Below are 24,539 nucleotides of genomic sequence, written 5' to 3'. Positions count from 1 at the left end.
TCTTCTTATCATCTGCAAACTTGGCAACAGAGCCATCTATTCCATCATCTAAATAATTGATTATATAGCATAAAAAGAAGTGGTCCCAACACAGACCCTTGTGGAACACCACTAGTCACTGGCAGCTAACCAGAAAAGGATTTATTCCCACTGATTGCATTCTACCAATCAGCCAATGCTCTAACAATCCTAGTAACTTTCCTGTAATAGCATAGGTTCTTAACTTGGTAAACAGCCTCATGTGTGGCACCTTGTCAAAGGCCTTCTGGAAGTCCAAATATACAACATCCACTGGATCCCCTTTATCTATCCAACCTTTAATCTCCTCAAAGAAATCCATTAAGGAAACCATGCTGACTTTGTCCTATCTTGTCCTGTGTCATCAAGTACTCCATAATCTCATCCTTAACAATTGACTCTAACATCTCCCCAACCACTGAGGTCAGGCTAACTGGTCTATAATTTTCTTTCTGCTGCCTTCCTCCTTTCTCAAAGAGTGGAGTGACATTTGCAATTTTCCAGTCCTGTGGCACCATACCAGAGTCTCAATAATTTTTGAAAGATAATTGCTAATGCCTCCATAATCTCTACCGCTACCTCCTTCAGAACCCTAGGGTGCAGTTCATCTGGTTTGGATGACTTATGTACCCTTAGGTCTTTCAGCTTTTTGAGCACCTTCTCCCTTGTAATAGTAACTGCACTCGCTTCTTTTCCCTCGCTCCCTTCAATATCTGGCATACTGCTAGTGTCTTGCACAGTGAAGACTGATGCAAAATACTAATTTAGTTCATCTGCCATCGCCTTGTTCCTCGTTATTATTTCTTTGGCCTCATTTACTAGTGGTCCTGTATCAACTCTCATATCTTCTTTTATTTTTTACATACTTGGAAAAGCTTTTACTATCCACTCTGATATTGTTTGCTAGCTTGCTTTTATATTTCATATTTTCCCTTCTAATACTTCTATTAGTTGCTCTTTGTAGGTTTTTTAAAGCTTCCCAATCCTTTGTCTCACTACTAATTTTTACATCGTAAGCCCTCTCTTTTGCTTTTACATTAGCTTTAAATTCCTTTGTCAGCCACAGTTGTACTATTTTGCCATTTGAGTATTTCTTTGTTTTTGGAATACATCTATCCTGCACCTTCCTCGTTTTTCCCAGAAACTCAAGCCATTGCTGCTTTGCTGTCTTCCCTGTCAGCATCTCCTTCCAATTTACTTTGGCCAACTCCTCTCTCATACCACTGTAATTTCCTTTACTCCACTGAAATACTGCTACGTCAGACGTTACTTTCTCCCTATCAAATTTAATTCCTTATTTGGCAACAAATGAGTGGGTCATTTGGGCTTCCAGTAGGTATGGGCATTGCTGAGACTTGAATTGTAGCCTGCTATTGAGTTATTTCTTTTCCCTTGATTGCACCTTAACTGGTTCATATTGTTTTAATTGCTGTCTTACAATTCTTCCAGAATATCAAAACTGGAAAGTACATCAGTAACGTACACAAGCATAGTCAGGGAAATGCAACCAAAAATGAAGCCAAGTAAAACAATGCATCATTCAGGACATTCTTGTTACAAGTAACTCTGGTAGTGACTCATACCAAACAGCCAAGTCCACTGAAACACTGACTTCCAAAAATAGACTCCATTTTATTGTCATAGAATCATAGAGTGACACAACAGACTGACTGTTCAGACTGGAGTGCCCTTGCTGACTCTTTGGTAGATTAGTCTCAATTAGTCCAGCAATTAAAAAAAAAAAATTATTTATCCTATTTGCTTTTGAAAGTTATTTTTTGTATCTGCTTTCACAACTCTTTCAGGCAATGCACTGATGATCATAGTTCATTTTTTTAAAGAAGGCCTATTTTCCGCCTGTTGCCTTTTATGCCCCGCTAACTAGAAGAGGCAGATACGGTCCTGACCCTTGTGCCATTAGCAATTATCATGTGGAAATTCTGAACACTTTTAACATTGTTATGTAGTCAGCAGTTTTTTCCCAATTTTTTTTCCTCCACCACCCAACTCCCCACATCCCAATGAAATATTGGGCTGAAGTATGTCAAGCAGAACACTAAAATTACAAAAAAAAAGTTCATATGAAATTAGTTACACTCAGCATGTCAGAAGCATATAATAATGACTTGTTAGTACAGTAACATAAGAGATTCTGCAGATGCTGAAAGTCTTAAGTAACACACACAAAATGCTCAAGGAACTCAGCAAGTCAGGCAGCATTTTTGGAGGGGATCAAACAGTCTATTTCGGGCCAAGTCTTATTGAAGGGTCTCGGCTCAAACGTACAGTAAATTAGGGTTCCTAAATAGATATTTCCTTTGAGTTCAGGGAAAACAAGTAAATATCACTTTCGAACATTGCCCTAGAGGCTGTGTAAAGACTTTAAGAGTTCAGACTGCAAACAAGGAATGTAGGGTTGTCACTGTTTTGGATTTTTATGGGAGTGTTACACCATCAAGAGGGCTATTTTTTTGATGTGATGTTAAATTAATATGGGTGTAAAACATTCTCTGACAATTTGAATACTGTGGCGTTCTCATGATACCCTGGCCTGAATTTATCGTTCAGCTGACATCACTAAAATATATTGATAATAATAAGTACTTTATTGATCCCGAGTGGGAAATTATTTTGTTACAACGGCAACATTTAAAAACACACTTAGCAATAATAATAAATCATAACAATTATAATAATATGTATGGGGTGTCAGGGAGGGGTAGCACCTCTGGTGGGGGAACATGTCGCGTCCTTTTCAGGGTGGTTAGTCCACCTTTGGTCCCCACCTGGCACTCAGCTCTCACCTGTGGCTCCCGGTAGCTGTTTGCATGCGACAGCAGCCACACCCCGGGCAACGACTCCGACAAGCCGGCTAAACCAGGTGAGGGTCGCCGACGGGTCTCAAACCCTCGGTGAGATAGGGAGTTGTCTATCTCAGCATGTGAAGACAGACTCCGGCGGATTGAGCGGACGAGACCAATGGAAGGTCCAACGGTCAAGAAGGCGGTCTCTGCAAGCGTCGTGGAATGTGTAGAGCAGGACAAGACACAGGAGACGTCCTGGTCATCCACTGCGCCTAGTCCCATCTCCAGTCATCTCAATTGTCTTGCCACTGGATTCAAATGGGAATTGGGAAGAGAGAGTGAGGCTGACGCTGCGCAACTCTCCCTCACTTAAATCCAAATCATACGCTAGTCTCGACACCATCATAATGGTGTCGAGGTCCTCATCGACAACAACGATGGACGAACAACTAATAATAAAGTACAAAATAATAATAATATACACAATAATAATTTACCAATGTGCAATACTGTGCAATAATAATGTATGAAATAATAATGCAGAGACTATTGTACTATGATCTGTGTTGTCCTCTCACACAGAGATGAACTGTTGTATATGCTTATTGCATTTGGTCCTCTCCACCACTAACTCAAAAGAGTCTGGTTTGTAACCAAGGACGGATCTAGCTTTTTTGATGAATTCATTTAGTCTCTTTGCGTAACCAGCACCGGCACTGCTCCCCTAACATAAAGCCACAAAAAAGACTGCTCTCACTACAACAGACTGGTAAAAGATCTCCAACATCCTGCTGCACACATTGAAGGATTTCAGCTTCCTTCGAAATTAGAGTCTGTTCATCCCCTTCTCGTAAACAGCCTTGGTGTTGGTTTTCCAATCTGTGGTCTGTGGTCAGTGGTCAGTGGTCAGTGATCGAGGTGAACACCCAAGTATTTGTACTCCTCCACCACTGCAACTTCTTCTCCCAGAATGTATACAGGACTTGTCACAGTCCTCTTCCTCCTAAAATCAATCACCATCTCCCTGGTTTTGCCCACATTCAGGAGCAGGTGATTCCTCCTGCACCACTCCACAAACTTGTCCACCAGTCCTCTATACTCTGACCCCTGCACATCTCTGATACACCCAACCACCGCAGAGTCATCAGAGAACTTCTGCAAGTGACAAGATGGAAACTGAGACAGAACAGTTTCTTGTGGCACTCCAGTGCCACTCACCACCATCTGAGACAGAGAACTACCCAGCTGTACAAACTGGGGTCTATCTGTCAGGTAGTCAGTAATCCAGGAGATAGTGGATTTATCTATGACCATCCTTTGCAGCTTCTCGCTCAGAAGAAGTGTCTGGATTGTGTTGAAGGCACTAGAGAAATCAAAAAATGTGATTCTCATAATGCCACCAGCATCATCCAGGCTGGAGTGAGCTCTCTGCCACAGGTAAATGATGGCATCATTCACTCCCACATAAGGTTGGTAGGCAAACTGTAGAGTGTGCAATGAAGATCTCACCTGTGGTACAAAGTACGTCAGGACCAGCCTCTCCAGCACTTTCATCACGAGATGTGAGGGCAATTGGTTTGTAGTCATTAAGTTCAGACGGAGTCGCCTTCTTGGATACAGGAACCAAGCAGGTCGTCTTCCATAGCACCGGTATCTTTTCCTGACTCAGACTCAGATTGTAAAGGTGCTGCAAAATGCCAGACAGCTAGCTCACACAGGCCTTCAGTACCCTGTCTGTTACTGATTTTGTGCTATTATAAGTTAGCTGCTGTGTTTCCAGCATTACAACAGTGACAGCAGTTCAAATGTGCTTCATTGGCTGTGAAGTGTTTTGGATTACACCAGGGTCATAAAAGGCCCTGCATATTTTTCCTTATTGGTCAGAGCGATTGAATCATTACAATGTGAATCAGGCTATTTTACCACAAACCAGAGGAAAATTTTCAACTCTCTTTGCATAGGATAGTGCATTTGTAAGGAGTACCAAAACGCCACATCAATTTTGAGACTCAGTGTTTAATATTACCTAAAAATAGAAAAATAGAATTTTTGTCTACTTTCTCTTTCATGAACATAAAGTTTCACTGGGTTTAATATGAATGTACGTTTGGCTCTCATGTATCAGTGACTGATCTACTTTCAACGATTCCATCCTGTACATATTGTGACACAGTCAAAACCTATTCAGTTCCTTAGATCTGTGCTGGTTCCCAGTGGGATTATCCCATTTCCTTTCTCCTTATTTCCCTGTACCTCTGCACTTCATTCTGACGTGCATATCCCAAGCAACTCCTCTATTTTGATTTTTTTGGTCATTAACCTAGACTAGGGGTAATTTAGAGTAGCCAATTAACTCACCAACATATTTTTGGAATGTACGGGGTAAGTCACGTGACCACACTATGAACATACAAACTTCACACTGTCAGCACCAAAAGTCAGGATCTAACCTGGGTATTTGGAACCAGTAGTGCTATTGCTTCACTTCTACACGACTGTGACAGGGGTGTTGCCCCTATTTTGACACTTATGCTGCCCAAAAGTAGCCAGGTTGAGTGTGGTAACAGTTGAGGAGTCAGGTGGAAGGAGTGAGAAAGAATATTACAATACTAATAACTATACTGACTAAAACATGAGAGTAACAGTATTTTTAATTATCCAACTGGGTATTTTTTTTCAGGTACTTTACTATGGCAGACAAGAGTGAGCTCAAAGCTGAGCTGGAACGGAAAAAGCTACGGCTAGCACAGATCAGAGAAGAGAAAAAGAGAAAAGAGGAAGAGAAGAAAAAGAAAGATGTGAGTTCAGATATTGATGGCCATTTCAGAGAAACTGAAATACCATTTGAAGAGCTCAGGTTAATTATGCAGTTGAACTGGCCAATGATGCCTTAACGTATTATCATAATCAGGTGTGGAAGAGCTGCTTCTAGTCTGTGTTATGATCTCGAAGAGTGACAATGTCCATAAGACCATAAAATAGAGGAGCAGGATTAGGCCATTTGGCTGATCGAGTCTGCTCTGACATATCATCATGGCTGATCTAATTTTCCTCTCAGCCCCAATCTCCTGCCTTCTCCCTGCATTGCTTCATGCCCTGACCGGTCAAGAATCTGCCTTAAATATACTGTACATAAAGACGGCCTCCACAGCTACCTGCGACAAAGAATTCCACAGATTTACCACTCTCTGGCTAAAGAAATTCCTCCTCTTCTTTGTTCTAAGAGGATGCTCCTCTATTTTGAGGCTGTGTCCTCTGATCTTAGACTCTCCCACCATAGGAAACATCTCCACATTGACTCTATCAAGGCCTTTCACCATTCAATAGGTTTCAATGAGGTCACCCCTCATTCGTTTGAATTCTAATGAATACAGGCCCCGAGCCATCAAAAGCTCTTCACATGACAAGCCATTCAATCCTGGAATCATTTTTGTGAACCTCCTTTGAACCCTCTCCAGTTTCAGCACATCCTTTCTAAGATAAGGGGCCCAAAACTGCTCACAATACTCCAAGTGAGGCTTCACCAGTGCTTTATAAAGTTTGAACATTACATCCTTGCCTTTATATTCTGGTCCTCTTGAAATGAATGCTAACATTGCATTTGCCTTCCTCACCACAGACTCGACCTGCAAATTAACATTTAGGGAATCTGGCACAAGGACTTTTTTTTTGCACCTCGGTTTTTTGTATTTTCTCTCCATTTAGAAAATAGTCAATTATTTTACCAAAGTGCATGACCATACGCTTCCTGACACTGTATTCCATCTGCCATTTCTTTGCCTAATAGGTCCTGTAGCCCCTCTACTTCCTCAAAACGACCTCCACCTATCTTAATATTGTCTGCAAACTTTGCAATAAAGCCATCAATTGCATCATCCAAATCATATATCGTTGACATATAACGTGGTATAGGAAATTTTTGAGGAAACCATACTGACTACAGCCTATTTTATTACATATGTTGAAGTACCCTGAGACCTCATCCTTAATAATCGACTCCAACATCTTCCCAACCACTGAGGTCAGACTAACTAGCCTATAGTTTCCTTTCTTCTGCCTCTCTCCCTTCTTGGAGAGTGGAGTGACATTTGCAATTTTCCAGTCTTCCGGAACCATTCCAAAATCTAGTGGACCATTACTAATGCCCCCATGATCTCATAAACCCACCTCTTTCAGAACTCTGGGGTGTACACCATCTGGTCCAGGTGACCTGTCTACCTTCAGATCTTTCAGTTTCTCAAGAACCTTCTCTCTAGTTATGGTAACTTCACACACTTCATGATCCCTGACACCTGGAAGTTCCACCACACTGCTAGTGTCTTCCACCATGAAGGCTGATGCGAAATACTTATTCAGTTCGTCCGCCATCTTGTTGTCCCCCATTACTACCTCTCCAACATCGTCTTCCAGCGGTTCAACCCTCATTCTTCTTTTACACCTTATGTAGCTGAAGAAACTTTTGGTATCTTCTTTAATATTATTGGTTAGCTTACTTTCATATTCCCTCTTTACCTTCTTAATGACTTTTTAGTAGTCTTCTGTTTGTTTTTAAAAGCTTTCCAATCCTCTAACTTCCCATTAATTTTTGCTCTACTATATGCCCTCTCTTTAGATTTTATGTTGGTTTTGATTTCTCTTCTTAGTCACAGTTGTGTCATCTTGCCTTTAGAATCTTCTTCCACTTTGAGATATATATATGCTGTGCCTTCCAAATTGCTTCCAGAAATTCCAGCCATTGCTTCTCTGCCGTCATCCCTGCCAGTGTTCTTTTCCAAGCTATTTTGGCCACCTCCTCTCTCATGCCTCTGTAATGTCAATATAGAACACAGAATAGTGCCGCATAGTATCGACCACTCTATCCATGATGTTTTGCCCACCTATTCCATGATCAATATAACCCTTCCCTCCAACACAGCCCATAACCCTCCATTTTCATTTGCCTATCCAAGAATCTCGTAAGTGTCCCTGTTATATCAGTCTCAATCACCACCCTCAATAGAGTGTTCCAAGCACTTACCAATCTCTGTTAAAGAAAAACTACCTCTGATATCTCCTCTAACTTTCTTCCACTTACCTTAAAAGGATGCCTTCTGGTATTAGCCTTGCCACCCTCGGAAAAAGGCGCTGGCTGTCTGCTTATGTCACTTTCAATCTTAAACGCCTCAATCAAGTTACCACTCATCCTCTTTTGTTCCAAAGAGAAAAGTTCTTGCTCACTCAACCTTTCCTCTTCGTTCTCTAATCCAGGCAGCATCCTGGTAAATATCCTCTGCACCCTCTCTAAAGCTTTTACATCTTTCCAATAATGAGGTGACCAGAAGTGAACACAATACTCCCAGACACGAGGAATTCTGCAGATGCTGGAAATTCAAACAACACACATCAAAGTTGCTGGTGAACGCAGCAGGCCAGGCAGCATCTCTAGGAAGAGGTACAGTCGACGTTTCGGGCCGAGACCCTTCGTCAGGACTAACTGAAGGAAGAGCTAGTAAGAGATTTGAAAGTGGGAGGGGGAGGGGGAGATCCAAAATGATAGGAGAAGACAGGAGGGGGAGGGATGGAGCCAAGAGCTGGACAGGTGATTGGCAAAAGGGATATGAGAGGATCATGGGACAGGAGGCCCAGGGAGAAAGACGGGGGGTGGGGGAACCCAGAGGATGGGCAAGGGGTATAGTCAGAGGGACTGAGGGAGAAAAAGGAGAGAGAGAGAAAGAATGTGTGTATATAAATAAATAACGGATGGGGTACGAGGGGGAGGTGGGGCATGAGCGGAAGTTAGGGAAGTCAATGTTCATGCCATCAGGTTGGAGGCTACCCAGACGGAATATAAGGTGTTGTTCCTCCAACCTGAGTGTGGCTTCATCTTGACAGTAGAGGAGGCCGTGGATAGACATATCAGAATGGGAAAGGGATGTGGAATTAAAATGTGTGGCCACTGGGAATGGGATGTGGAATTAAAATGTGTAGCCCAGTGGCCACACATTTTAATTTCACGTCCCATTCCCATTCTGATATGTCTATCCACGGCCTCCTCTACTGTAAAGATGAAGCCACACTCAGGTTGGAGGAACAACGCCTTATATTCCGTCTGGGTAGCCTCCAACCTGATGGCATGAACATTGACTTCTCTAACTTCCGCTCATGCCCCACCTCCCCCTCGTACCCCATCCGTTATTTATTTATATACACACATTCTTTCTCCCTCTCTCTCCTTTTTCTCCCTCAGTCCCTCTGACTATACCCCTTGCCCATCCTCTGGTTTTCCCCCCTCCCCCTTTTCCTTCTCCCTGGGCCTCCTGTCCCATGATCCTCTCATATCCCTTTTGCCAATCACCTGTCCAGCTCTTGGCTCCATCCCTCCCCCTCCTGGCTTCTCCTTTCATTTTGGATCTCCCCTCCCACTTTCAAATCTCTTACTAGCTCTTCCTTCAGTTAGTCCTGATGAAGGGTCTCGGCCCGAAACGTCAACTGTACGTCTTCCTAGAGATGCTGCCTGGCCTGCTGAGTTCACCAGCAACTTTGATGACAATACTCCCAGTGTGGTGTAACTAGGGTTTTATAGATCTGCATCATTACCTCGCGGCTCTTAAACTCAGTCTCCTGACTAATGAAGGTCAATACACCATATGCACTCTTAACCACCCCATCAACTTGCACTGCAACATTGGGGATCTATAGATATGGACCCCAAGATCCCTCTGTTTTTCCACACTGCTAAGAATCCTGTCATTAACCCTGTATTCTGCCTTCAAATTTGACCTTCCAAAGTGAATCACTTCATACTTTTCTGGGTTGAACTCGATCTGCCACTTCTCAGCCTAGCTCTGCATCCTGTCTATATTTCGTTGAAACCTATGGGCTGGAAACATATTAACCCACCCTTCCACTACCTCATCCAAGACATTCATAAAAGTGACGAAGTGCAGAGGTCCCAGAACAGACTGCTGCAGAACACCACTAGTCTCTGACCTCCAGGCAGAATATGTTCCATCTACTACCACCCTCTGCCTTCTGTGGGGGAGCCAATTCCGAATCTATACTGCTAAGGTTCCATGGATCCGATGCCTCATGAATTTCTGGATGAGCCTTCCATGGTTACATGAATAAATTGGAATCATTTTGTGTTCTGAAATCCTTTTTAACTGTCAGAATACCTGCTTCCTAGTCTGAATGCTTCATATTGTAATACATAAGCTATTCTTGTCCACCTAATTATTGCAACTATGTAGGACAGAAAGGGGTACCTTGACCCCTTTGTCTCAGTGTCAGATAATGAAATGGTGATGGCAGCAGTTTCAGTAGTTACTTCCAAAGGGTATTCCGTAGATACTCAAAGGGGAAGGTTTACAAATCAGTAAGGAAGTGGAATTAATTAGATAGGTATTTCATAGAAGTGGCACAGATAATGAGCCCAATAACTTGCTGCAGTGGAATGTGATTCTATGATATAGCAATTATTTTCTTGTACTTTTTTCTAGGTTAGCAGATTCTGTCTTGTTTGCTTGACAAGATATTATGGAGGATATATAAAACTGAAGTGCAGCTGTTATTTTATAGAGATGACAACTGGAAAAAAGCAGCAAATACTGAAAAAATGAATCTTGGCAGAATCTTTCAAAACAGAAATACCAATTGAAGCCTTAAACCTGCAAAAGTTGGACTCAGTGCAATTACTGTCACATTTTTATATTTTAATATGACTATTTGATGAAAAGCTCTCAGAATCAAGTTTGAGATACATGTATGTCATGAAATGTGTTTTCCAGCAGCAGTCCAATGCAATATATTAAAAGTACTATAGATTGTAATAAGAATATATATAAAATATAAATACTGCAAAAAGAGAGCAAAATAGCGAGGCATTGTTCATGTGTTCATGGACCGTTCAGAAATATACTGTTGGAGGGGAAGAAGCTGTTTCTAAAATATTGAGTGTGTGGCTTCAGGCTCCTGTACCTTTTGCCTTGTGGTAGTAATAAGAGGAAGGAATGCCCTGGATGATGAAGGTCCTTAATGATGGATACCACCTTCTTGAGACATCACCCTTTGAAGATTTCCTTGATACTAGGGCGCTAGTGCCCATGATGGAACTGGCTGAGTTTACAACCCTCTACAGCATTTTCCAGTCCTGTGCATTGGCGCCTCCGTACCAGAGGGTAATCAAATCAATCAGAATGCTCCCTACGGTGTATCTGTGGAAGTTTGCTAGAGTCTTTAGTGACATATTAAATCTCCTCAACCTCTTAATGAAGTATAGCCACTGGCTTACCTTCGTAATTGAATCAACATATTTGGCCCAGGGTAGATCTTCAAAGATTTTGACATTCAATAACTTGAAGCTACTCATCATTTACACTGTTGGCCCCTCGATAAGAAATTCTGTGAATTGTCCCGATTTCCCCTTCCTGAAGTCCACAATCAATTACTTGGTCTACTGTCGTTGAGTGCAAGGTTGTTGTTGCTACACAACTCTCCTGTATGCCTTAGAGTCATAAAAAAGTACAGTACAAAAACATGCTATTCGGCCCATCTAGTCCATGCTGAACCATTTAAACTGCCTAGTCCTATCAACCTGCAGCCAGACCACAGCCCTCCATACCCCTCCTATCCATGTACCTATGCAAAGTTCTCTTTAACACCTGCACTACTTGTTCCGCGCTCTTACGACTCTCTGAATGAAGAAGTTCCCTCCCCATGTTCTCCTTAAACTTCTCACCTTTCACCCTTAACCCATGACCTCTAGTTGTAGCCCCACCCAACCTTAGTGGAAAAAGCCTGCTTGTATTTAGCCTGCCTATACCCCCCATAATTTTGTATACCTCTGGCAAATCTCTGCTCAATCTTCCATGTTCCAAGGAATAAAGCCCTAAGTTATTCAATCTTTCCTTATAACTCAGGTCTTCCAGTCCCAGCAACGTCCTTGTGAATTTTTGATGTCAATTTTAATGAATCTCAGATGGTGATGCCTTCTCTCACCATCGGAGATTCTGCCAAGAGTGGTGTCATCGGTGAATTTTTAGATGGCATCTAAGCTGCGCCTAGTGACATAGTCACGACTGTAGAGGGAGTAGAGCAGTCACTAAGCATGCATCCTTGATGTATTCCTGTGTTGATTGTCAGTGAGGAGGAGAATATTTCCGATCCACACTTCCTCACCCTGATGAGGAAGTCAGCGATCCAGTTGCAGAGGGAGGTACAGAAGCCCAGGATTTGGTGCTTGTTGATTAGAACTGAGGATATCATTGTGCTGAACACTGAGCTGTGATCAATAAATAGCAGCCTGATGTAGGTATTGTTATTGTCCAGGTGATCCAAGGCCAATTAGAGACCCAGTGAGGTTGCACCCTCTGTAGACCTGTGGTGGTGATAGGCAAATTGCAGTGGGTCCAGGTCCTTGCTTAGGCTGGAGTTAATTCTAGCCATGATCAATGTCTCAAATCACTTCATCACAGTAGATATGAGTGCTACCGGGCTGTAGTCATTGAGGAAGCTCACCTTGATCTTCTTGGGAACTGGTATGATTAATGCCCTTTTGAAGGAGGTGGGAATCTCTGACTGCAGCAGAGAGGGGTTGAAGATGTCCTTGAACACACCTGGCAGTTGGTTGTCACAGTGTTTCAGAGCCTTGCCAGGTAGACCATCGGGGCTCAACGCTTTGCAAGGGTTCACCCTCTTGAAAGATGTTCAGACATTGGCCTCTGCAATAGATGCTGTGGGGATTCACACAGGTATAGTTTTATTCACCCTTTCAAAGGATATATAAAAGGTATTCAGCTCATTGGGGAATGAAACATCACAGCTTTTATTAAGTTGTAACTTCCCTTTTAGAATTGAGCTTTTGAACCACCTGTACGACCTGGCATTTTTGTGTTATGAACTGAAGTCTCAAAGGTGCAGGACGGTTACAGGCCGAATTGAGGCAGCAGGTCTTGGGTCTGAGAGCAAGGAATGACCTGCTGTTTGGTTAATTTAAGTGCCAGGCCAGATTGAAAAGGGCAGGGTGTCAGCTCTGGAGGAGAGGGACGGGCTGGTGTCTAGTCATTGCTCACAAGGTTTACTTGTCTCTGCACTGAACTGAGACTGTGGCCTGCAACTAATAGGCTCCTGGACCAGCTGTGACTGGCTCCATGGTTGTGGATTCACTTTCAGTTTTGAATGTTATTTGCTTACTTTTATTGTTAGCATGATTTGTTTTTCTCTGACGGTCTTTTTTAATGGGTTCTATTGGATTTCTTTGTTTTGTGGGTATCTGTAAAGAGATGAATCCAAGATTGTATATAGCATACATATTTTGTTAATAAATGTATTTTGAACTTTGGATTTTCGAATTTTGCCTTGAAGGAAGTAATGGAATGTAAACCCTGCTGTAGCTGATGTGCATCTGATTCCATCTCTAACTTCACTTGGAATTGCTCAAGATAGCCTTCTTTAGATTGTACCTGGATTTCTTGCAGAGCTCTGGATCACCAGATCTACCTCTCAGCAGACTGAGAATCTCCTGGTTCATTCACAACTTCTGGTTTGTGTATGTCCAGTATTTTATAGTCATAGAGCACTACAGCACAGAAACAGGCCCTTCAACCCATCTAATGTGTGTCGAACCATTAATCTGCCTAGTGCCTTCAACCTCCATCCGGACCATAGCCCTTCATACACCTAGCATCCATATACCTATCCAATTTTATCTTAAATGTTGAAATCAAACCCGTATCCACCACTTGCACTGGCAGCTTGTTCCACACTCCCACCACCCTCTTAAGTTCCCTTCAGACATTTCACCTTTCAGCCTTAACCCATGACCTCTAGTTCTAGTCTCACCAAACCTTAATGGAAAAAGCCTGTTTGCATTTACCCTATCTATACCCCTCATAATTTTGTATATCTCTATCAAATCTCCACTCAATCTTCTATGTTCTAGGGAATAAAGTCCTAACTCAGGTCCTCAAGTCCCGGCAATATCCTTGTAAATTTTCTCTGTACTCTTTCAATCTTATTGACAACTTTCCCGTAGGTAGGTGACCAAAACTGCACACAATACTCCAAATTAGGCCTTACCAATGTCTTATACAGTTTCAACTCTTGTATTCAATACATTGATTTATGAAGGCCAATGTGCTGCAAGTTTTCTTTACATTCCTTTCTACCTGTGTCACTAGTTTCAAGGAGTTATGGATTTGTATTCCCTGATCTCTCTGTCTGCCGCACTTCTCAGTGTCCTCCCACTCACTCTGTAAGCCCTGCTCTGTTTGGTCCTCTCAAAGGGCAACACCTCACACTTCTCCGCATTAAGTTCTATCTGCCATTTTTCCTGCTGGTCCAGATCCCACTGTAAGCTTTGACTGTCTTCCTTGCTGTCTACTACCCCCAATTTAGTATCATCCACAAATTTTCTGATCCAGTTTACCACGTTATCATCCAGTTCATTGATATAGATGACAAACAACAACAGACCCAGCACTGATCTCTCTGGCACTCCACTAGTCACAGACCTCCAGTCAGAGAGGCAATCTTCTACTACCACTCTCTGGCTTCTCCTGCAAAGCCAATGTCCAATCCAATTTCCTACCTCATCTTGAATGCCTAGCAACTCAACCTTTTTGACCAACCTCCCAGGCAGGACCTTGTCAAAGTCCTTGCTGAAGTCCATGTAGACAACATCCACTGCCTTGCCTTCATCAACTGTCCTGGTAACTTTCTCGAAAAGCTCTGTAAGATTGGTTTGGCATGACCTACCACACACAAAACCATGTTGACTATCCCTCAGCAGTCCCTGACTATCAAAATATTTATATACTGCATCTAGATCCTTAGAGTACCTTCCAATAACTTTCCCACTATTGATGTCAGTCTCACCAGCCTATAATTTCCCGGCTTATTCTTAGAGTCTTTCTTAAACATAGAAACATAGAAAATAGGTGCAGGAGTAGGCCATTCGGCCCTTCGAGCCTGCACCGCCATTTATTATGATCATGGCTGATCATCCAACTGAGAACCCCGCCCCAGCCTTCCCTCCATACCCCCTGACCCCCGTAGCCACAAGGGCCATATCTAACTCTCTCTTAAATATAGCCAATGAACTGGCCTCAACTGTTTCCTGTGGCAGAGAATTCCACAGATTCACCACTCTCTGTGTGAAGAAGTTTTTCCTAATCTCGGTGCTAAAAGGCTTCCCCTTTATCCTCAAACTGTGACCCCTTGTTCTGGACTTCCCCAACATCGGAAACAATCTTCCTGCATCTAGCCTGTCCAATCCCTTCAGGATTTTATACGTTTCAATCAGATCCCCCCTCAAGCTTCTAAATTCCAACGAGTACAAGCCCAGTTCATCCAGTCTTTCTTCATATGAAAGTCCTGCCATCCCAGGAATCAATCTGGTGAACCTTCTTTGTACTCCCTCTATGGCAAGGATGTCTTTCCTCAGATTAGGGGACCAAAACTGCACACAATACTCCAGGTGTGGTCTCACCAAGGCCTTGTACAACTGCAGTAGTACCTCCCTGCTCCTGTACTCGAATCCTCTCACTATAAATGCCAGCATACCATTCGCCTTTTTCACCGCCTGCTGTACCTGTATGCCCACTTTCACTGACTGGTGTATAATGACACCCAGGTCTCATTGCACCTCCCCTTTTCCTAATCGGCCACCATTCAGATAATAATCTGTTTTCCTATTTTTGCTGCCAAAGTGGATAACTTCACATTTATCCACATTAAATTGCATCTGCCATCAACTTGCCCACTCACCCAACCTATCCAAGTCACTCTGCATCCTCTTAGCATCCTCCTCACAGCTAACACTGCCACCCAGCTTCGTGTCATCCGCAAACTTGGAGATGCTGCATTTAATTCCCTCATCCAAGTCATTAATATATATTGTAAACAACTGGGGTCCCAGCACTGAGCCTTGCGGTACCCCACTAGTCACTGCCTGCCATTCTGAAAAGGTCCCGTTTATTCCCACTCTTTGCTTCCTGTCTGCCAACCAATTCTCCATCCACATCAATACCTTACCCCCAATACCGTGTGCTTTAAGTTTGCACACTAATCTCCTGTGTGGGACCTTGTCAAAAGCCTTTTGAAAATCCAAATATACCACATCCACTGGTTCTCCCCTATCCACTCTACTAGTTACATCCTCAAAAAATTCTATGAGATTCGTCAGACATGATTTTCCTTTCACAAATCCATGCTGACTTTGTCCGATCATTTCACCGCTTTCCAAATGTGCTGTTATCACATCTTTGATAACTGACTCCAGCAGTTTCCCCACCACCGACGTTAGGCTAACCGGTCTATAATTCCCCGGTTTCTCTCTCCCTCCTTTTTTAAAAAGTGGGGTTACATTAGCCACCCTCCAATCCTCAGGAACTAGTCCAGAATCTAACGAGTTTTGAAAAATTATCACTAATGCATCCACTATTTCTTGGGCTACTTCCTTAAGCACTCTAGGATGCAGACCATCTGGCCCTGGGGATTTATCTGCCTTCAATCCCTTCAATTTACCTAACACCACTTCCCTACTAACATGTATTTCGCTCAGTTCCTCCATCTCACTGGACCCTCTGTCCCTTACTATTTCTGGAAGATTATTTATGCCCTCCTTAGTGAAGACAGAACCAAAGTAATTATTCAATTGGTCCGCCATGTCCTTGCTCCCCATAATCAATTCACCTGTTTCTGTCTGTAGGGGACCTACATTTGTCTTTACCAGTCTTTTCCTTTTTAGCAAAACAACATTAGCTATCCTCCAATTCTCTGGTACTTCACCTGGGAAGTTTTAAATATCTCTGCTAAGGCCCCTACAATTTCTGTACTAGCCTCCCAAGGGTCCAAGGGAACACCTTGTCAGGCCTGGGGATTTATCCACTCTAATTTGCCTCAAGACAGCAAACACCTCCTCCTCTGCGATCTGTATAGGGTCCATGACCGTGCTGCTGCTTTGCCTCACATCTATAGTCTCCGTGTCTGTCTCCTGAGTAAATACAGATGCAAAAAAATCAGTTTAAGACCTCCCCCATCTCTTTTGGCTCCATGCATAGATTACCAGTCTGATCTTCCAGAGGACCAATTTTGTACCTTTTGCTCTTAATATAGCTGTAGAAGCCCTTCATCTTGTTTGCTAGAGAAACCTCATGCCTTCTTTTAGCTCTCTTGATTTCTTTCTGAAGTGTTCTTTTGCATTTCTTATGCTCCTCAAGTATCTTATTTGTTCCTGTCTATCTATACCTGCTATGTACCTGCTTCTTTTTCTTAATTAGGGCCTCAATATCTCTTGTAAACCAAGGTTCCCTAAACCTGCTATCTTTGCCTTTTATTCTAACAGGAACATACAAACCCTGTACTCCATAATTTCACTTTTGTAGGCCTCCCACCTACCAGTTGCACCTTTGTCAGAAAACAATTTGTCCCAATTCATACTTGCCAGATCCTTTCTGATACCATCAAAATTGTCCTTTCTCCAATTTAGAATCTTAACCTGAGGACCAGATCTATCCTTTCCATAATTATCTTGAAACTAATGGCATTATGATCACTAGATGCAAATTGTCCCCTACACAAAAACTTCTGTCACCTGCCCTATCTCGTTCCCCAAAAGGAGATTTAGAATTGCATTTTCTCTAGTTAAGACTTCAATGTATTGATTAAGGAAACTTTCCTGAACACATTTGACAAACTCTTTACCATCCAGTATGAGAGTCCCAATCAATATGTGGAAAGTTTAAATTATCTATTATCACAACCTTATGTTCCTTCCAACAGTCTGCATTCTCTCTATAAATTTTCTCCTCTAAGTCCTGCAGACTGCTGGGTGGTCTATAATGTAATCACATTAACATGGTCATACCTTTCTTATTCCTCAGTTCCCATAAAACCTCACTAGTTGAGCTCTCCTGTCTGTCCTGATTGAGTACAGCCGTTATATTTTCCCTAACTAGTAACACCAACCCTCCTCCTTTAATCCCTCCTGCTCTACCACATCTAAAACAATGGAACCTCAGAATATTGAGCTTCCAGTCCTGTCCTTCCTGCAACCAAGATTCTCTAATGGCTACAATGTCATAATTCCACATGCTGATCCATGCCCTAAGCTCATCCGCCTTTCCTACAGTACTTCTTACATTGAAGTATACACAGCTCAGAACATTAGTCCCACAATGCTCAACCTTGGGTTCCTGAGTTTGTATGTCAACTTAACAACAGCTTTCTCCACAACCACTCCATTCTTTGTTCTGGCGCTCTACTTCCCATCTCCCTACAATTCTAGCTTAACCCCCCCCCCCACCCCCGCTGTGCAGCACTAGCAAACTTTCCCACTAGGATATTAGTTCCCCTCCAGCTCAGGTGCAAACTGCTCCTTCTGTACAGGTCCCACCTTCACTGGAAGAGAGCCTAATGATCCAAAAATCTAATGTCCTCTCTCCTGCACCATCTCCTTAGTCACATGTTAAACTGTTTAATCTTCCTATTTGAGGCCTCACTAGCACATGACATGTGCAGCAGTTCTGAGATCAATACCCTGGAGGTTCTGTCCTTTAACTTAGCTCCTAACTCCCTGAACTTACTTTGCAGGATCTCATCACCCCCTCCTACCCATGCCATTAGTACCGACAACCTCTGGCTGCTTATCATCCCACTTAAAAGTGCTGTGGACTTGATCCGAGATGACTCTGACCCTGGCACCTGGGAGACGACATACTGTCAGGAATCTTGTTCTCGTACATAGAACCTCCTTTCTGTTTCCCTAACCAATGAATTTCCTGTCACGACAGCTCACCTGTTCTCCTTCCCCACCCCTTTCCTACTGAGCTTCAGAGCCAGACTCAATGCCAGAGACCTGGCTGCTGTAGCTTTCCTCTACTAGGTCATCCCTCAACTGTATCCAAAGTGGTATACCTGTTGTATATTTTCTCAAAGGCACACACTCATTCACATAGGTCTGAATAAAGTCTGTGACAACTGTGGCATATTCATTCAGATCTGAAGATGAATCCCTGACTAACATCCGGTGTACCGATTCAAAGCAGTCCTGTAAGTGCTCCTCTATCTCCCTTGACCATACCTTTGTGGTCCTCACCACTGGTGCTGCAGTCCTTAGTCTCTGTCTGGAGTAGAAGTAGAATAAGAGCTCAGTTAGCTAATTTGTTAAATTTAGGAGCAACACTACAATGGGGAGAACAATACAAAAGATGTAGCCAAAGATTTGGCAAATAATTGAAATCAGCAGAGCAAGCGATCATACAAACAACTAATGAAATTGAATGCTAATTGAATCTCATATTGAATGAGAAGCACAAATATGCAGTGAAAGGAATAATTATGGATCGGGGAATGGAGGCGGGGTGGGGAGGAGGAGGGGGGCTTCAGCCCGCCTTCCAAAAGAAAAAGATAAAAGTTACTTACCTAAATGTGTTCCTTCAATTCAATAAGAATAACTAACTCCAAAACGAAAGAGGATTTTGAATGACGTTTCCATTCTTTAAGGAAGAATAGTACACATCCTCCACACCCATCATCTGTGTGAATTTCTTTAATGGCATAGCATGCAATAAATTGGGTCGAAATAAGTGTGGAAATCCATTATGTAGAGTCAGGAATATATGGTGTCCCCATACACCTGTTGTTCGACAGGTGCATCTGCTGCTGGTTCCTTTCCAAGGCACACATCATTCCTGCGTCTATGTCTTAGAACTCCTTCCCTGGCTATGTTCTGTGTGAGTATGTGCACTAGAAGGAGTTCTGCACCATCTCAGTGATTAGGGATGGGAACTGTTGCATCAGTTTAATCTGGTGAATAAATTTAAATCAATCAAGGTCTGCGTTATGAAATGTGATTTGCAAGGTATAAACTCCCCTCAACTTTAAAGGGAGATAGAAGAGTGATAATAAACATAGGGAGAAACAGAAGCATGTGAAACATGTTGGTTAATAATTAGGTGCTGTCTTCCCAGATGATGGGGAGGACAACGAATTTGGAAATATTAAATAGTATATATGAAGTCCAAAATGTTTTGGTATTGGATTAGACTGGCATGAATTTAAATGATTTACAAGAGCATCTTGTTTTAAGATAATTTTTGATAGTGTGATGTTTCTTTGATATACTGTAAAAGCCTTGCACAGATGTTGTGAGAGCCTCATCCAGTGAATCTTAACAAAATTCTTTCAGGGTGATTTCAAGAAAGAGACCTCTTCTGCTTCACAGGTTGAGTTGGACCTGGAGAGAAAACGTAAAGAGACTGAAGCACTACTTCAAAGTATTGGCATAACTACAGAGCCCTCCATGGGTGAGTCAATGAAATGCCCAAAACTGGGTCGTACGTTATTTATTGTTGCGAATAGATTAGAACAAGTGATTTTTCAAGTGAATGTTGCCATTGTATATTGTTGTTTTAATCAACCAAATTAACCTTTTTTTTCTTCCATTTCAGTTCTTTCTGTTCTTTAAATTGACCTCTTGAATATGAATTACACAATTCACAGACTCCATAGTAAAACATAATTAGGGTGTTTGTGAATTGTGTACAGATCACATGTGCAAATGACAGAAAAGTGTCTTAATTTTGAGTTCCAATCAACACTTTTTCTGTTGCATTTTGTTAATTTGGAGTCTATCAAAAATGGTCTTAACAATCTTAACTAAATATAGAAAATACTGGAAACACTCAGCAGGTCAGGGAGAATCTGTGGAAAGAGAAAGAGGTAGCATTTCAGTTTGAATACTCTTCTAAGGATTTTCATAAATTTCTGTTTTTAGTTCAGATTCCTAGCATCTATAGTTTCTTTCATTTGCAATTACTCTTTTAAAGTATGACTTAAAAGCTTAGAGATGGTCAGAACCGTAGACAAACCAACTTCAGCTGAAATCTTTCAATACAATGCCTGCCTCAAGTTTTTCTTCAGTCTTTCAGTTAAAAGTTAGATGCTGCTTAAACATTTTTCATTCTTATCAAATGCTAAAATGTATCTTAACCCAATAACATTCTCTAGCTATGGAACACAGTTTTGTGCCTTTTGGTCTTCTGTGCTATTGTCTTGTGTCATATAACATTAAATCAGCCAGCAATTTGTTAGATTTTTACAGACAGCGTACTTGTACTATACAGGATAGTGTTATCATACGTATGTCGAATATTTAAGATACGATAAATAGATGTCAGTCCTTTTTTGTATGTCTTAATTTAGGCCTTGTCTGCCACGCCAGCTAAATTTGAAAGATCACGTAGCACTAAAAGAAGTTTTCATTATGTTCTGGCCAGTAAAGTTAATCAACTGGGATAATATCTGCCCTACCATAGAATGTGAATTAAAAGAGATGCCCCCCTCAAAAAAAATTCAGCTCCATTGAGTCTGTACTCTATTTCAATTAGATCGTTGCTAATCTGTACCTTAACTCTTGTCTTCCTTCCATATTCTTTCATACACCTGCTCAACAAAATATCAATGAATACCATTGTAATAGCGAGGGCAAATTCAGGGAAAGCTGTTTGGGAGTATGGACTTCTCTGCTTTTCTCCTAGCTCATAGCCCCAATTCAGCAGTTCTGGTGTGCAAAGTTGTTAAACCACCAATCAAAACAGTAAGAACACAATTCCATACTACACCCATCCATGTCTGAGAGGTCTTTTATTAATTTGCAAGTGAGTAAAATGCTTCCTCCCTTTGTACTCTCTTATTTACTCAGTTTGACTAGCATTTAACATTCAAAATCTATTGGAGAGTGTTCTCTAGACATCAAGTTACAAGGAGTCGGTCGGTGACCAGTGGTGTGCCTCAGGGATCTGTTCTGGGACTCCTACTCTTCGTAATTTTTATAAATGACCTGGATGAGGAAGTGGAGGGATGGGTTAGTAAATTTGCTGATGACACAAAGTTTGCGGGTGTTGTGGATAGTGTGGAGTGCTGTCAGAAATTACAGTGGGACATCAATAGGATGCAAAACTGGGCTGAGAAGTGGCAGATGGAGTTCAACCCAGATAAGTGTGAGGTGGTTCATTTTGGTAGGTCAAATATGATGGCAGAATATAGTATTAATGGTAAGACTCTTGGCAGTGTGGGGGATCAGAGGGATCTTGGGGTCCGAGTCCATAGGACACTCAAAGCTGCTGCACAGGTTGACTCTGTGGTTAAGAAGGCATATGGAGCATCAGGAGCTGAGAAATAATGTCGCAGCTATATAGGACCCCAGTCAGACCCCACTTGGAGTACTGTGCTCATTTCTGGTTGCCTCACTACAGGAAGGATGTGAAAACCACAGAAAGGGTGCAGAGAAGATTTACAAGGATGTTGCCTGGATTGGGGAGCATGTCTAATGAGAATAGGTTGAGTGAACTCAGCCTTTCCTCCTTGGAGCGACGGAAGATGAGGTAACCTGATAGAGGTGTATACGATGATGAGAGACATTGATGGTCAGAGGCTTTTTCCCAGGGCTGAAATGGCTAGCATGAGAGGGCACAGGTTTAAGGTGCTTGGAAGTAGGTACAGAGGAGATATCAGGGGTAAGTTTTTTTACGCAGAGAGTGGTGAGTGCGTGGAATGGACTGCCGGCGACGGTGGTGAAGGCGGATACAATAGGATCTTTTAAGAGACTCCTGGATAGGTACATGGAGCTTAGAAAACTAGAAGGCTATGGGTAACCCCAGGTAATTTCTAAGGTAAGGACATGTTCGGCACAGCTTTGTGGGCTGAAGGGCCTGTATTATGCTGTAGGTTTTCTATGTTTCTATGAGTCTGTGCAGAAGAGTAATCACCAAACTCTCGCAGCTGAGCTATTTCTCATTGGCAAGAACATATCTAAATCTTCCATCTTGGAAATGTTACGGATGAAGGGAAAACAGTGCTTGAAAAATTTATAAAGGACCTTTTGTGGATGTAACTCTTACGGAACTGAAAGGGAAACTAGTATACTTGGACATTTAAAGGTATTTAATAAAGGTACAAACAAAAGGTTGTTAATAAAATCCAGGTCCACAAGGTCATGGGGGTTGTGGAGAGTGAGGGGAAGTAATATCTTGGTATAGATTGATTAAAAGGAGCATAGGAATAAAGAAATTATTTTAAAGTTGGCAGATTATTAAAAATAGGGTCCCCTCAGCTAGTAACAGAATTAGTGATCTAATGTTGGAAATATTCTGATGATATAAAACTAGGAGCAAAAATAACCTATGCAAAGAGCTTGCAAACCAAGATATAGTAAACTGGTTAAGTGATCGGTCAAGGTAATGGTAGGTGTGGAGCAAATATGAGGTTATGCACTTTGGCTAATGTAATGCATTTTGCTAAGCAGTGATGCCAAGGTACCAAGTGGAACGCTCGCAATCAGCTTCTGAGGAAAAAGAAACATTTTTTTTGGAGAAAAGCAGCTTATGGCTGAGCCTTGCAAGCATCTCAGATAGGTCTTTCACCTTATTAGCTGAACTTGCCAGAACATAGCAGTAACACCCTGAACTACAACAGTGGCCGTGCTGGTACTGCAGCTGTCACACAAAGATCATAGACGTGCTTAGTTGGTAGAGATTGTTGCCAACCAGTGCTAGCCCACATTACTCCACCTGTCATCTGCTAATTTCCGACATCTTTTCCAGGGTGGAAAATTACATGAGCAAGACCAGTCTCCCCATTCACAGTGACTTGGCAAAGTTACTGCAAAACGTGTTTAAAATCACACTGTCTCTTCTGGAAAGTAGCAGACATCATCTGTGCTGTGGAAAGAAGAGAGGGGTATATACAACGCAGAAGCAAAGACCTCAGGACTGACCTCCTATGCGTTGATCTTCCACTGAAGACAGTGGATAGTCTTAAACAGACCATGGACAATGTAGTCACCTGCTTTGCAGTGGCAGATGGAAGTGCGACTGTAGCCAAGAGTCCCTAGATTAGCAACACACATAAAAGTTGCTGATGAACGCAGCAGGCCAAGCAGCATCTCAATGTATCTCAACAAACTTCGTTAGTCCTGACGAAGGGTCTCGGCCCGAAAAATCAACTGTACCTCTTCCTAGACATGCTGCCTGGCCTGCTGCGTTCACCAGCAACTTTTATGTGTGTTGCTTGAAATTCCAGCATCTGCAGATTTCCTCGTGTTTGAGTCCCTAGATTAGATTTAGTCTTGTTCTTTTGGTGCGCTAAACTGTTGCATTGAGCGCTAATGTGCAAACAGATCCCTCTGCAAAATATCATAACATTAACCAAAAATCCGTTAATAAACAGCAACACTATGGTGGTTTACATCCAGGATTATGTACTAAAACAGGACCTCTGTAGACCCTAAATGGAGCTGAATAAAAGATTGCAACTTTTTCATTTATTGCCACGCTGATACTGGAAAAGGTGTTAAACCTCATAGGAGCTTGCCAATGGTAGTCACAAAACAGCTGCATAAAAGACTGCTATGAAAGTGAGGGAAAAGGCAGAAGAGATGGAAATTATCTGTTTGTGTGTACGTCACTACCACTGCCAATGCAATATGCTGCCCTGAGTGAGTTCAGTTTTGCAATTAGCCTCATGCCTCTGTGGGGTATGAGGATGATCATTGAGGTAGAGTTAGCTGTATATGCTTAATGTAAAGAGTCAGAAGTCAATGATGGAGTAACCTGTGATGAGGTTTCCAGTATCCTGAGCATGCTAAACTGAGGCTGGCAAGTGTTGTGTGTAAGGCATAGATTCATAATGAAGACCCTTTAATTCATGTCTCATTGATGATCTCAGAGTGATATGTTT

General features: G+C 42.2%; 1 protein-coding gene across 3 annotated transcripts in view; it reads left to right on the top strand.

Moving 5' to 3' along the window:
• LOC134340593 (cytoplasmic dynein 1 intermediate chain 2-like) overlaps positions 1-24,539 on the top strand; it is an 88,088-nt gene that overhangs the window by 10,882 nt on the left and 52,667 nt on the right. For all 3 annotated transcript variants that reach the window (XM_063038020.1, XM_063038021.1, XM_063038022.1), the window contains exons 2-3: positions 5,503-5,620; positions 19,990-20,107. In XM_063038020.1, the coding sequence (XP_062894090.1) occupies positions 5,513-5,620; positions 19,990-20,107 (226 nt within the window). In that variant the 5' untranslated portion in view covers positions 5,503-5,512. The remainder of the gene's footprint in view (positions 1-5,502; positions 5,621-19,989; positions 20,108-24,539) is intronic.

The sequence above is a fragment of the Mobula hypostoma genome, chromosome X1 (assembly GCF_963921235.1).
Source record: "Mobula hypostoma chromosome X1, sMobHyp1.1, whole genome shotgun sequence".
Lineage (NCBI taxonomy): Eukaryota > Metazoa > Chordata > Chondrichthyes > Myliobatiformes > Myliobatidae > Mobula > Mobula hypostoma.
The sequence above is the reverse complement of the archived record's forward strand: the minus strand, read 5'-3'. Positions and strand labels throughout refer to the sequence as shown.